At 29.9% G+C, this 16,087-nt stretch overlaps 1 protein-coding gene across 2 annotated transcripts in view; it reads left to right on the top strand.

Annotated features, from left to right (window-relative positions):
* LOC107453513 (E3 ubiquitin-protein ligase Nedd4) overlaps positions 1 to 16,087 on the top strand; it is a 98,609-nt gene that overhangs the window by 29,781 nt on the left and 52,741 nt on the right. For both annotated transcript variants that reach the window (XM_043053387.2, XM_043053388.2), the window contains exons 6-10: positions 1,827 to 1,933; positions 4,587 to 4,683; positions 6,835 to 7,028; positions 11,903 to 12,053; positions 13,735 to 13,782. In XM_043053387.2, coding sequence (XP_042909321.1) covers positions 1,827 to 1,933; positions 4,587 to 4,683; positions 6,835 to 7,028; positions 11,903 to 12,053; positions 13,735 to 13,782 — 597 coding nt within the window. The remainder of the gene's footprint in view (positions 1 to 1,826; positions 1,934 to 4,586; positions 4,684 to 6,834; positions 7,029 to 11,902; positions 12,054 to 13,734; positions 13,783 to 16,087) is intronic.

Below are 16,087 nucleotides of genomic sequence, written 5' to 3'. Positions count from 1 at the left end.
TTTCTGCACACTTAATTTTACAATTCAATTTCAATGAAATCATTAAAAATGGAATACAGATTAGTTTCATATGTTAACTTTTATAATCTAAATGACATTAACTTTTAACAATCTGAAATTTTTTTCTTCAAAAAAAAAAAACCGACCCGGGTTTGCCAAAATTAGCCTGGTACTTTTTTGCCGAGCCCTGTTAATGAATACAATTATATCAGTGTGTACATTATAATAAAATTATTTATTATTAATGTTTTTTTATTGATGTTTTTAGAAGGGTAAATAATTGGCACTGTCACTGCTTGCTTAAGTCCTTAATTTTTCAAAAAGTGCTTAATTTTTTCAATAAAAAGTCCTTAAAAGTGCTTAATTTTTACTTTGTTAAAAGAGTGGGAACCCTGTATAAATTTCTCTAGTTATCAAAGAATTGTATGTAAAAAAAAAATAAATCACAGCAGTGACATGATACATTGAAAATAAAAAATTTAACAGTTACGATTCAACGTTTTACTTGTACTTTTATTTATGCAAGAATGCTCAGTTGTGTTGAATGAAGCCGAATTTTGATGCTTAAAGCGTTGAGATTTCTCAGTAATCTTTATATTTGCTTGAATGTGCCATTCCCTGTACCTACACGGATTATACATGCCTCTTTTATGAGTAGCCTATAATGTCTTTGTATTTCATTTAATCGACAATTGATAAAAAATAAAAATCCCAACCAGCAAAACTGTTCTTCCATAAACAGTTTGAATTTGCATTCAGGTTGTCTGGTTATCAGAGCAAGAGAGCATTTACAGAGAATCAAAATTGTAATGACATGTCTTAGAATTATCCTCTGAAATGTTTCCCTAACTGTTGTGAATAGCTTATTGTGCTACTCTAGTGCAGTGTAAATAAAGTAGAAAAAGCGTGGTCCCCGAACACTCTAAACAAGTCCAACTTTTTTTCTCCTCTTTAAATATGATCCATATGAAGTTATGAATGATAATAATATATTTTTTTACCTCAAGTATCAGGGAATAATTTGTTTCAGTATAGGTGTTATTTTGCTGTTGCTACTTAAGAAATTTTAAATAGTGCAATTTTATTCATTTTACCCATCATATTGGATCTATATGTGATTCAGTGATCATACTTTTTCTACAATATCGCATCTTAGATCTCGATTACGTAGTATCGAATTATCAATTCTTATCAAACATTTTTATAGACTTGATAAATTTCCTTTCAAAATGGGTCGGAGTTTTGGACATCCTAAACTGGTTTAGGACAGGATATTTGGGTTTTACTGTCCTAAAATGACTGAAACTGTCTTAAAGTGTCCAAAACTTTTAAAATTGGTAAAAGATAAACATTTTATATGTATAACCATTGTACACATAATAATTACATATATTAATAAATACTTGATACATTTCATACAATTTGCTTTAACTTATTAAAGAAAAATAATATAATAAGAAAAGATTTATAACTTACGAAGCTTCACAATTCATTGAACAACAAAAAATATGAATAAATATGCTCTTTATACTGATAAATTATTTTTTTGCATAAGGATAAATAATGCAATGTTTAAAATAATGATAAACTGTTTTTAATAAAACAAAAACTTGTCTTCATTTTGTTTCTTGTTCAAAAATTAACCTAATATTTTTTTCCAATATTTCTTTAAAAATTGTGATAGAATTTGTATAAAAGAATTTTGGAGAGAGGGGTTTTTGCACAGGACAGTTTAAACCATAGATTAATCCATTCTGTCCTAAACCTCTGTGTCAAATATGCATGGATATTGCGTAAAGATATTAAAATAAATTGTTTTTTTGTAGACTCGGGATGATTTCCTGGGATTGGTAGAACTCCCGCTTAAATACATTCCAAGTGAAAGACCTGGCCGGACCATCACCACAAAGTTTTACATATTGAGGCCTAGAAGGTAACTATATTCTTCATAGGATTCTAAGACTATGCAGTCAATAATTATTCCTCAGGGGAATGAGAGTTATTTTGCTGTTATTATCAGGCTAAGCTTTAGTTGAATGAATCTTTAATTGTGTTTTGAAAATATGAATCCAGACTGTTTAGTTTCTTATCAGTGACGATCTTTGCAATTGATAAATGGTGTTCATAATTAAAGACAATTCTTTTTTAAATAGTTAAAATAGTAATTATCATTAAAATCATAGTTCATTGTATAGTTTGTCTAAGCTGAGAACTCCTCCATCCACAATGTCTGAGGCCGTCTGATGCTATGGACAGGGTATCCGCACACCTGGAAAGTCATGAAAAATCATGGAAAGTCATGAATTTCGGTATTGAACAAAATTTGTCAAGAAATTTCATGATTTTTACTGTATTTTTTTTTAAAAAAAAATCATGGAAAGTCATGGATTTAGGTCTCTGAAAAATCTAATTTTTAAAATAGAATCTCCCTCCCCCCAATTTCATCTTGTTCCAAATATCTGAATTTCTAACAAAATCATATTTTATTTGAATATAAAATGATTTTATCATGTTCTTTAAAAATTATGGTGCTCTTTCAAAAAATGAAAGAAAAAATATAATTTCTAGAGTGAATTATCCTTTAAAATCTCTTCTGTGATTTACGAATTTTTTTTATTTTTATTTTTTTTAATTTTATCAATTTAAAATTCTAGTTGAAGCAAACCAGTTATTGGCGAATTTTTTTAATTCCGAAATGAACAGAAAAATCAGGAGTATTTCTTTCCTTTCTGATGAACAAGAAAAGTATATAATTCTGCAGAAAAAAAATTTTTTTGCTTTTGTATTTTTTTCAGCTATTTTATTGTTTCAACTCTTTCTTTACTCTGTTTTTTAAATTTAAAATCTAAATATGAAGATGCAGAGTATAGCAGTTTTGGTTATACCTATAATTTCAATTAATGTTATTATAATGCTTTTTTTAATTTATTGTTGCATTTTTGTCCGAGAAAATAGTAACTTTGTTAAGTCATGAAAAACTCTTGGAAATAGTCATGGAAAATCATGAAAAGTCATGAATTTGAAAATCTAAAATGTAGCAGATACCCTGTATGAAAACAAGAACGGCGCATTTGAGGAAGGGTAGCTTCACAATAGACAGAAGAAAGAAATTCCCTTTCTCTCGCCGAGCTGAGCCAAAACACTGACCTTGCACCCCTACTTGAAATAGTCATACCTTGTTACCATAGCATAGCTGCCTACCCTTCTGCATTTTTACTTATTTTAGCTATTTGTTACACGCTGAAGATAAAATCTTCCGCCATTTTACTCGTCCGCCCGATACCTAGCATTTTCTTTAAATCAGACGTCGATGCTCCTCTAGTAATGGCCTTAGAAAGCTCGCTTGCGGTGATCCTCCCTTTCCTTCCATTTACGTCACATCGTTCAATGTGACATAATGGATTTCTCCTCTCTTCTACCAATGAGAGAAGGAATTCAGCTTCTGTTGTGAGAGCGCTTCCCGTTATCACGTGACTTCCTGTTTGCTGGCACGAAAGCAAACGTTAAAAGAAAATGGCTTGTGTAAAAGCAAAACAACAATTGGTTTATGGCAATATTTATTTACATTTACTTATTAGATTAATCTTGTTAATTTATTATGGCTGAACGAAAACAATACAAACAAGCCTTTAAGGAGTCTTATTCTCTTGAATTTCCATTTATTTCTAGATCGAGGAGTGCATGATGTACGCTTCAATGTATGTTAAAATTACTAGCATAGTGCATGGTGGTAAAACTGATATAGTCGGACACATAAAATCGACAAAACACCGGAAGAACAAAAAAAATTTTAATGTAATTCTTTCTTCATAATTTCTATTAAGTTTATATATAGTGCCAGGGGTCTGTCTAGGTCTTTCTGAGAGGTACCTATTTTGTGAAAATTTAGACATCATTTGTGAAAAATTATGTTTAAAAATCAACACAAAAATATGGATTTATCATTTCTTAAGGGATACAAAAATAAAATTTTAAGAAAAAGTATTTTGTGAAACTTCCATTTTTCCTAAAGTTGAATTTGTGAAACTACCGTTTTACCTAAAATTAATTTGTGGAGGTACCGCTAAATGGTAGTAAATTCGGCCTGGACAGACCCCTGAGTGCATACTATTATATTTTAATTAAACTAATGTTAATATAAGTCTTAAAATATGACATATTTCCCTTTAATCAAGAATATTGTACCATCAAGTAACTAGTCATTAGTTTTCTTTTTTTCTTTTTAAAAAAAAGTTGAGTATTGCTTCTTTATGCTCACATAGTGGATTTATAAATAAATGGTTAATTAAAATCTGCTTCTTTTATAAATTTATTGGTAATTAGTATGCAGTTACGAATCTTCTGCATTTTTTTTGCCTATCTTTTGCGTTTTTATAACTGGAGGTTGGCAGCTATGCCACAGTCACCACTATAGGTCCAGACGAATGTCTGGGGGAGTTCTTATTTTAGACAAACTATAATGAATTTTGTACATAGTTATTTTAATTTGTGCTTTTTAAATTGCTATATATATGTTTCTTACATTTCAATTTTTAAGTATAGTTTATTTTGATGCTTATAAAGCAAAAGTGTTTTTGTTTTTATAGTACAAAATCGAGAGTGAAAGGCCACCTAGAAATATACCATGCATATACCCCAGGATCCCAAGATGAAGAAGATAACACCAGTCAACAAGAAAGTGAAGTAAGTATTAACTTTATGATGGAAGACAGGTTTTTTTTTTTTTAAATGTCCAACCGGTGTTGAACAGCCCTGTTTTTGGGTTTACGACTACTAACGTTCAGTTCCGTGGCCTTGTACTTTTGAACCTAATCCAGAAGACAAGGGAACTTCTGAATCAAGTATTGAGAGAAATTTGCCTTCTTGGAGGATTTTAATGGAACAGAGTGCGTGGCGTTTTTAAAAAGTGCTTGAAGGTGCTTTTTTCATTGGGTGTTTTTAAAAAGTGCCTAATTTTTCCTTTTTCAAAATGAGATTTTTCCTTTACCATGTTGATTTTTGCTACGAATTGTGCAAAAAGACACGGTTCACATTGTTCTATTCAACTTTTTCACAATTAATTGAACCCCAATCTATTTTGGCGTATTGTCAGTTCCTTAGCGTATGAAAGCGCCATTTGTTTTACATGATTCAAAATGTCATGATTTTTGACAATTGTCAAGAACAATATCAAAAGTTTTTTTTTTGGGGGGGGGGTCATGACGGTTAAAACCATCAACTGTCAAAAACTTTCCAACCCTGCCTGATTATATTTTTTTAAAGTGCTTAAAAATATTTTTTGAGTATTTGAAAAGTGCTTATTTTTGGTTGAATAATTTGGCTACGCACCCTGTGGAACTAACCCGCATTTGCGTTACATGGGGAGGAAAACTGCAAAATCCTCCCACTGTTAACCTAACAGCAAGAGGACTCTCACACGTGATCCGCCTACCATCTAGGATGTTTTACGTCAGCACTGTGGTCGGTCCAAGCTGGATGTGGAATTGGTATCGACGAGCCGTCACGGGGATTCGAACCCGGTTCACTTCATCAAAAGGCAAACGCTCTGTCTCTCGAGCCATCACGGCTCGCAGAGTTTGCTTGGAAGAAACATATTTTATACAGAACACTGGAAAAAACAGAAGAAACTGGACAAAGTGGAGTAAACCAAAATGGCAAATGAGTTTTGTGGTCTGAGTTCAGCAATAAACTCAAATATAAGCAAATTAAATTGAATATAGCTTATATTTAAACAAATTAAATTTAATATATTTTATGTTTAAACAAGGTTAATTTAATATTGTAATAGAAAATTAAAAAATTTTGACATTTAATTAAAAATTAGAGATAAAAAAAGGTTAGTTTTTATTTATGTAGCTTTTTGAGAATTCTTAAATCTATATCTTATTATTTAAGAGTCGGTTTGAGTATTTATACTTAGCAGTATTGGATTATAAAAAGTAGTTTTCTATTTAAGGTGTGTGTTTGCAACTCTGAAGACCGTTGATTCACGTACTTCTGCAGGTCAATAATTTGTATTCCTACAAAGTTTTCTCTGAGTTTCACTGTTCTAAGATTTAAATTGCATTACTTGCACAAAATCTGAGCTCTAATTCGTGTGATAATGACTTTACCATACTTAGATTTGTTAGAGAGTTCGGATAAACTTCAATAAAACAAGACTGAAAAAAAGAAGCTCAGCTAATAAGTTTGGCTGAAATTAATGAACTACTACGGCTAACACAAAAAAGTATAAAATTAGTAATTTAAAATGCAATTCTGAAATGGCAAAAATTTAAAAGATTGTTCTCTAGAAAAAATGGTATTTTCTCTCTCTTTTTTTTTAAAAAAAATAAATAAATAAAATTATAGTTCCTTATAACTATTGTTAAAAATTTATAAATTCAGATTTGTAACAGAAAAATTATTCAATCCATGTGATATATTTACCCCCTTTTCTATTTCGCTGCAATTAAATTGAACAAATTTTTAATATGCTACTACCACAATGAAGAGGATGCCATACCGCAGAATAGAATTTTCATTGCACAAAGTTTTTAAAGGAAAGCTTAAGTGCAAGGTATCAGATATCTGTGAAGTTATTTAAATTAAGTTACACGAACATCTAAACTGAAATTTGATTCTTTTTCTAAATGAAATTAGGTACTTCTTTAAAGAAACTGTTATTTTACACGAACACTTTCCAGTTTTACAAAATGCGAAAGCTAGCAGAAAAAAAAATTTCAACCTAAGAACAAAAAAATAACTTGTTGCTTTCGAATTATACATTTATTTTAAGTGTATTAAATTTTTTTTTCATTAATAAAATGTATAAATTGAGTGAATGAATTGCAGGCTGGCTGGGAAATGGTGAACGCCGAAGAAGGTGGTATCAATGAGGAGACGCCGTCGACTCCAACTAATGTGCCTGCTCATCCGTCCAATCACTCTCCCCTTCCCCCGGGCTGGGAGGAGAGACAAGATGCCAATGGCCGAACATACTATGTCAATCATGCTGCAAGAACAACACAATGGGAGAGACCGACAGGGTAAGTATGCCACCTTCTAAGGTGGCGTGCACCCATTCCAAGCACAATATTAGCGTACCGGCCAAGTCTAAAGTTTTTTTACAACTATCTTCTGTTTTTTTTTTATGACTATCTTCTGTTTACCCGGATATTCTCAAATTTCTCAATATTTATTAAAGAATTTAAAAAGGATTGCCACAGTCAACTAAAATGCCTTTTATTTGCAACTATTTTCGACCTGAGGCGACTATGGCAGCCTTTTTTTGCCTCAAGAGGCTAAAAATACAACTACGTATTTTCAGGAAAATGAGACTTTACTGTGCTCCTAGCAATTTTTTTTTTTTTTTGTGCATAAATTGGGTTGACAACCTGTGGCCTGCAATAGCTCCTGAACACAAAATAAAAAATGTTGAATTACAAATTTGAGCCATCACTTATTAATGCTCTCAATTTGAACAGATTCCATTGTATATCTATTTTGTTTTTCGGTCCTCTTTTCTACGGTCATTGCAACAAAATTCTGTATGATTTTAGAAAACCCAATTTTTAATGCAAAATTACGATGCGTGAATTTCAAATCTGAATAATCACTTTTCACTATATATTTGTGTATATAGTGAAAATATGTATATATATAGTAATCACTTTTCACTATATATTTGCCAAATCGATTCTTTGTTAAACTAAAAAAATTTTAGAAAAAGTATAGTTTTTTTTTTTTTCAGAGGTCGCATTCCCCCTAAAATTCCTAAAAGTATGTGCAAACCCTAAAATTCCTAAAAATCTGATAAAATTTTGTTGGTGTTCCTAAAAAATTAGAGTTATAATATAAATATAAATAAAAAAGCAATAATCTAAAATATAAGAATTTTACTACATTAATTAAAACTGTTTTAATTTTGCCACATGGGAATTCTGATCCTGAGAGAGGTTTTTCAATAAATAAAGCAATGCTTAATGTGAGTCACCATGAGAATACTATTATGTCTCTTAGACTAATCAAAGATACCATTCGAAATTATGGAGGAGTGTTGAAGATCACCACAACACTATTGAGGGCAGTAAAAGAATCTCACAAATCATATCAAGAATATGTTAGAAAAATGATCATAATTAATTTGTTTTTCTCTAACTTCTAATATAAATTGCTGATTTGAAATCTAATATTATCACACAATAGTTTTTCTTAATAAAGTAAGGTAAAGGGTAATAAAAAAGTTTTGATTAAGAAGGTAAAAATTAAATAAAAATCCAAGTTGGTGTTAATTAATTTTTTCTCTTGATTTATTCTCACTTTTGCCTGTTCCTGAATTATGCACTTAATTTCTGATAGGTAATATGTAAAGTTGAAATTTCATTTTTACACTTTAGAGATTTCATTCTTGACTTAACAAATTTCAGAGCTTTATTTTATGGCTTGAAATTATTTATGATATGTGTGGATGAATTGTAATAATTTTCCGTTATGTAATAAACTACCGTGTGATCTGTTTCTATCCTAGCAAAATCATATATTACCCCTAAAATTTACCTAAAATTTTTTGAAGAAAGTTCCTAAAATTACCCTAAAATTTTAAAAAACTTTGCTGCTACCCCTGTTTTTTTAATAAAATTTTTTTTTTAATGTTTTCTAGTAATTAAAAGTATTTCATTTTCTGCAAGTGTAAAAATTTTTTTGATATAAAAATTTTGTGCTAGAACACTAATGTTTATATAAAAAATATATTTGCCACCAACATGAATCATTGTACAGTGAAACCTGTGTATAACGATACTGTCTATAACGATAAACCTGTCTATAGCGATATTTCCTTGAGGTCCCGGTGAAATTCCTATTTACTCAATGTATTTTTAACCTGTTTATAGCGATAACCACTTTTCAGTTAAACATGTCTACAACGATAATTTTTCCTCTTTTGATAGTTGATAGTTCTATTCCGATTTTTCTACCGTTGGAAAACGACTCCCCATCGAGCCTAAATGTGAGATAACAAAATGTTTTGTTTTTTTTTCATCTCCTTTGTATGTAATATTCTTTCGTTGTTTCTGAGAAAAAAAGCCACTTTTAGGGGAAATTAGAGCAGTAGAAATGGGTGAAGGGGTATTGTAGGAGGGAGAGAGCTTCGTCAGAAAAACGGGTTACTCGATGTATTTTTAACCTGTTTATAGGGATAACCACTTTTCAGTTAAACATGTCTACAACGATAATTTTTCCTCTTTTGATAGTTGATAGTTCTATTCCGATTTGGAAAATAACTCCCCATCGAGCCTAAATGTGAGATAACAAAATGTTTTTTTTTTCATCTCCTTTGTATGTAATATTCTTTCGTTGTTTCTGAGAAAAAAAAGCCACTTTTAGGGGAAATTAGAGCAGTAGAAATGGGTGAAGGGGTATTGTAGGAGGGAGAGAGCTTCGTCAGAAAAACGGGAGACACCCGAATTTCACCCGAGAATGCCATATTGCTAATTAACACTTTGCAAGATTTTGTTGCAACATTACCAAATGTAACTGATGTTCATTTGAATTCATTAGATGGACTGAAATCTATGTGCATGGAAATGGCAATTGCTTCCAAAAATAAGCATACAAAACTAACCGATTATTTTTCTAAATAATTTCTGTTTTGATTCATAAAATTGTAAGTAAATTTTTCTTGTGTGCTGTTTCATAATTCTAAGTAAAATTTTCATTTGGAGCCTATAAAAGAAATTTCATTTATCATTAGTTTTAAACGTATACTTTTAAATTTCAAACCTGTCTATAACAATAACCTGCCTATAACAATATTTTATTTAGGTCCCTGCAGTATCGTTATAGACAGGTTTTACTGTATATGACAATGAAATCATTTAATAAAATTTTAGTCGTATTTTTGTTCCAATTTAGGCAACTATTTTCAACTATTTTCAGCTACTAAAAGCAACTATATTGTTTATTTTTTTCTGTGGCAACCCTGAAAAAATAATAAAAATATGCTTATAAAATATCTGCTGATGGCAAAAATAATTATCTTATTCCTCAACAGATGGTACCATAGCCAGTACTGATGTTGAATATTAATAATTCAAGTAATTAAAAATAATAGTTAAAAAAAATCTTCTTAAGATTAAGATTTATATACATATATTTTACTTTGCTAAATGTAAGTGCTTATATTATTTCCAATCTTGAATTTCTCATTCTGACTTACTTATTTTATTTATCCGTTATTTTATTAATCCAATGTTGGCAGGTATGTATTAGTCCTTTGGATTGTAATCTCAGTTGTTATTCTGAAGGAAAAAGGTTTCGAAATAGATTCCCTTTGTTACGTTATACAAAGCTGGATTTTCAGCTGTAGCTATTTTAAAGTCCCTCAAATGTTATTATTATCACATTTTAACTTGAAATTTTAATAAACTCTGGAAAAATATTGCTACTTATATTATTGTTTGCAGCAGGCTTCGCTCTCCTCTAACTTAGAGGCTGTTCAACATGGTGCGTAGCATTTTTGAAAAGTGCTTAAAGGTGCTTATTTTCGATTTTCGTTTTTTAAAAGCCCTTAAGGGTGCTTTTTACATTAGGGTGATTTTAAAAAGTGCTTAATTTGTCCCTTTTTGAAAAGGATATCCCCCCCCAGCTCGATTTTCGAAACACAATATGCAAAAGCGCTGTTTTTCACATGGTTCGATTCAACATTTTCACAATTCATTCAAACAGAGTCCAATTTGCCTGACCATCGGTCCGTAGCGTATGAAAGCGCCAATCATTTTACATGTTTAATGTAATAATTACCAGTCCGCGTGTGCGTCTACTGAACTGGGTTCGGTGAGATTATTGCACTCTCTTGTTGTGCAACTTGTTGCATTTTGCAAGGTATTCTCAATTTCAGTTTTCATTTTCCACCCTCTGATAACGAACCGAAAAATCTCTGGATAATTTTATAACGGCTAATATAATCACGAAAAAAGTTTTTTGTCAGAAACTAGTTATTTTCTCATGATCTTGTATATTCTTTGAAAATTACTATTTTGTATTTTGTTAATGTGCTTAGAAATATTTTTTGAGTGCTTAAAAAGAACTTAAAAGGTGCTTATTTTTTGTTGAAAGATTTGGCTACTGTTTAAGTTTTAACAAACTCTAGAAAAATATTACTACTTACCATATTAATGTTTGCTGCAGGCGTTGCTCTCCTTTAACTTAGGGGCTGTTCAAATATTGCGTAAGCTTTTATTAAAGAGTTAGAGGTTGTGGCCTGTGTAGAATTAAGTAGTGTATACCCTTTAAAATTATGCTAATTTAAATTGTGTAAATGTTTATACTTCTGTATTTTTGAGCATTTGATTACTGATATAGTTATATGAATATGATGTTATATGTATTCTAATAATAATACTAACTGATTAGTTATATGAATTCTAATATAATACTTGTGGCGTAACTACCACTACAAAAGTTTAACATCATTCACTAGTATATAAAGCATGCTAACTTGATTCTATCACGAGGTACCTCGTGATAGAATCAAGTCACCTTGATTCTATCAATCACCTTGAATCAATCACCAAGAATCAATCACCTTGATTCTATCACGTCCGGGTCACCAGTGTGGGGGGCGGAGTTATCGACCATGCCAACCGTCATCTATCAAAAGGTACCTCGTGNATGTATTCTAATTAAAATACTAACTGATTAGTTATATGAATTCTAATATAATACTAACTGATTAGTTATATAAATTCTAATAAAATACTAACTGATTAGTTATATGAATTCTAATATAATACTAACTGATTAGTTATATAAATTCTAATAAAATACTAACTGATTAGTTATATGAATTCTAATATAATACTAACTGATTAGTTATATGAATTCTACTGTAATACTAACTGATGTAAACAAACTTATTCAGTTCTACCCATGTTGTGGAAGAGGCTCAACAGAGGAGTATAGAATCAGCACAAGAATTTCGTCGGCGTGTTCACATTAGTGTAGACCACAGTGATGATTCAGCACCTTCAGAAGTAGATCATCCGAGGGATAACACAGAAATTATAAGAAATGTAAGTTTCACATCCTAATCTTTCAATCTGACTAGAAATACTAAGTTTCCACATGGTGCTTAGTGTTTTTAAAAAGTGCTTAAAAGTGCATATTTTCGTTTTTTAAAAGCCCTTAAAGGTGCTTTTTTCATGGGATATTTTTAAAAAGTGTTTAATTTTCCCTTTATCAAAATTAGATTTTTCCTTTACTATGTTGATTTTTGCTTCAAATTATGCCAAAAGACACAGTTTACATTGTTCTATTCAACGTTTTCACAATTCATTCAACCCCAATCTATTTTGGCATATTGTCTGTCCGTGGCGTATAAAAACGCCATTCGTTATACATGATTCAAAATTTCTGAACAATGCCGATTCAAAAAAATGGCAAAAGGATTTTTTTACATGACGGTTAAAGCAAGATAAAACTGTCAATTGTCAGAAAACTTTCTAACTTTGCCTAGTTATGGTATTTTTTTAAAGTGCTTGAAAATATTTTTTGAGTGCTTGAAAAGTGCTTATTTTTTGTTGAATAATTTGGCTCAGTGGTGCGACAGCCCATAGAGAGCCAAGACCTTCTGTGTTCATCTCAGTTTTCTTGACTTTGAGCTCTTGGGGGGGGGTGCAGGAGCAGATGTTCCTGTCGGGTGGTCAGCCGATCGTCAAATCCCTAGTGTTATGCCCTGAAGCATTTTGACTTTTCTTAATTCTATCCAATTTACTGTTCACTATTTTTAGTATTAATGCAAATTCAATTTTTTAAAAATATAAATCATAAGTATTTTTTTGGAAGTGGGATCGATTTTTTAATTTTTAAGATTGTCTTTTTTGAAAGTTTAACACTAAATTATTTTATTTAATTAAATCGAATATCACAGAGCTGAAATTGCATAGACATATTTATTTAATTAATAAATAAACTCAGCGAACTAAAAAAAAAATTATAATTTAATTATATAAAATATTTATTTTCTTAAAATACAAGTTTTTGTATGTTTTGTAATATTATTAGTCATTGTAATATTTCAGTTATTTTTAAAATTTACCAATAGTTAGTCATGTGTGAAACACTAGGGAAAATCGTGCAATGCGCTGCATGACACAGATCGCAATGAAACAGTATTAAACTTAAAATCTATTGTAGACCTTCATTTACAATGCATCAGAACATTTTAACAATAAAACTATTTTTATGACAATTTATTAAGTGCAAATTGCAAAATTCATATTCATTCTTTGTTTTAATGAATTATGAAACAAAGAAGTTAAACAAAATGTTCCCCAAGAATTACGATTTTTCCAAATCACTTGAAAAAGCCTATTGATTTCTAATTTGATTTACGGCTCTATATAAGGAGAAATATTTAATTTAAATTTACACAAGGAAAGTTTTCCATAAACTTTCGTAGTTTTGGTGATATTATTTGTACATGACATGATTTATTTATGTTTAACAGACTTTTTTTCTATTACCGAAGACATATATTTTTCTCCACCTCTATTCAAGATGATAGATTAAAAAAATATTTTAAATAAAATGCTTTATACAATTTTCTTGTACCAACCTACACTTTCTGAGAAAAAAACAACATACTGATCTGGAAATTTTGAAACCTGATTAAAGTGACCACCCTGATTAAGATTATATTATGTTTCAACAATATATGCATTATAGTTTTATTAATATAAATGAATATTTCAGATGCTGGAAGCCCAAAGAGTGGATCCCAGTAGTAGGCGTCATTCTATGGTAAACTCTTTTATTTATTTTTCTTACTCTTCTCTATTAATATTCCATATCTGCCAACTGTCCAGGATTTTTGCGGATTTGTTCCTAATTTTTAAATCAAAAATTAAATCAAAAAATCCGAAGTTTCGTAAAATTGCAGTATTTTTGCTTTTAAACCAATCCCTTGTTCTGATCGTCACAACCATGCTTCCTGTGATTATTGTGCAGAAGTAATTTTTAGTAGCTTTTTATTGGGAAATACTATTCTAATAGCTGTAGCTGATCATTTCACTAAATTGAATCTTAAACAACTACAGTACAGAAGCCGTTATCTGGAAAACCAAAAAACCGGAACAAAATTCGATAAATTTTCTCGCCATTTAAAAAAAAAATATATTTTTTTTCCTCATAAGATTTTATGATTTTTCTTTCTTTTTTTAAAGATGTTTACCTTACCATCATTTTGGAAATAATCATTAGTGTATTACTTCATCGTTTTTTCTTATTTTTAAGATTATTTCCAATTTTTTTTTTTTTAATTTGGGTTTAATAAAAAAAAAAGGCTTTTTGTAGCGATTCAGAAAACCGGAAAAATCAGTTATCCGGAATAGCGATAGTTCCGGATAATCGGTTCCCTACTGTATTATTATTTTTTTTAAAAAATTTTTGTAGTATTTAAACATTTAAATCAGAAATATTTGTTTATGATGTAGTTTAATATTTACCTGTGTTTTATAATTTGGTTGTAATTCATTTACGTCACACTAGAGCTGTACAATGGGCTATTGGCAACGGTCTGGGAAACATCCCTGAGGATGATCCGAAGACATGCCATCACAATATTGATCTCTGCATCGGTGTTATGATTTGGAGAAGAATAATTATACATTTTATAGTTGTTTTTTTTAACTACTATACCGGTATTCCTAATTATAAAATGTTTATCTTATAAATTTCCCACAAACGATAGTGTTTATAATTTTTTTCACTAATTTTCATAAGGTATTTAAACATATGTCTACTAATGTTATTATTTAATAATTAAATTTTTGTCTTACTCTCGTAATTGGTGCATATAATTTTGTCGCATATAGTGTTCCTAATTTTTTATTCCTATGGTTGGCAGCTATGATATTCAGTGGTGTAAATAACTCCCAATTTTTCGTTCTCATTTCACAGGGAGAATGGGGAAACACAGGGAATTGTAAAGTCATCTGAAATAACAGGGAAAAGGCAAGGATTTTTGATTTTTTTCTTCTTTACAAACTGGGAAAATACAAGGAATTCTGTTTCTTATTTTCGTCTTTTAAGTATTGGTGACCACTCAATGTGTAATCTATGGGATATTTAAGGATGATATTCAAACTATTTTATTTACTACAACGTTATTGAATCTCTTTCTTTTTTCAGCAATTAAAACTAGTATAATTAGCCCAACATAGCTCACAGAAGAGCACAGTAATTGTGTTTCCTCTTAATATGTTCCCAATGATGCGTGCAGAGAAAACACAGGGAATTTTTTTTCCTTCCAGATTTGAGGTGCAACCCTGTTTACTCTTTCTCTAGTTATTAGCAAACAAAGTACAATACCTAAAATATAAAAACAGATTACATTAATAATTTTTGAGCTAATAATTGAATGTTTTACTAAGATTCAATCTTAATGATTTGAAGGAGTAATGTTAATGCTAAAATATTTGTGCAGTTAATATATTTCACACAAAAATTGAAGGAAGACTATTTTCTTATCTATCATGCTTTATTTTGTTCTAATATTAATAATAATTAATATTAAAATATTATTAATATTAGAACATTATTAATAATAATTACTAATAATAATTAGTGAGAGTAATTAAACTTGAATTACTCTCACTAGAGTCAAAGTTTAAAGCAATAACTGCTGCAATGCCTGTAAGCATAATTTAAAGAGTAGTTTTTATATATATTTAAGGTAGACACCTCTGGGAAAACTTAAAAAAATGTTTCAGACTATTTTCTTATCTTTCATGCTTTATTTTGTTCTAATATTAATAATAATTAATATTAGAATATTATTAATATTAGAACATTATTAATAATAATTACTAATAATAATTAGTGCGAGTAATTAAACTTGAATTACTCTCACTAAAGTCAAAGTTTAAAGCAATAACTGCTGCAATGCCTGTAAGCATCATTTAAAGAGCAGTTTTTATATATATTTAAGGTAGACACCACTGGGAAAACTTAAAAAACTGTTTCATGAGATTTTTGGAGATTTTGAATAAGTTTTTGATAAGTGCAGATAAGTTTCACATAATTATTTTTGTTTCCAAATACATTT

Source organism: Parasteatoda tepidariorum, chromosome 5 (assembly GCF_043381705.1).
Source record: "Parasteatoda tepidariorum isolate YZ-2023 chromosome 5, CAS_Ptep_4.0, whole genome shotgun sequence".
In the NCBI taxonomy this organism is placed as follows: Eukaryota; Metazoa; Arthropoda; class Arachnida; order Araneae; family Theridiidae; genus Parasteatoda; species Parasteatoda tepidariorum.
This window is presented reverse-complemented; position numbering and strand designations above follow the sequence as displayed.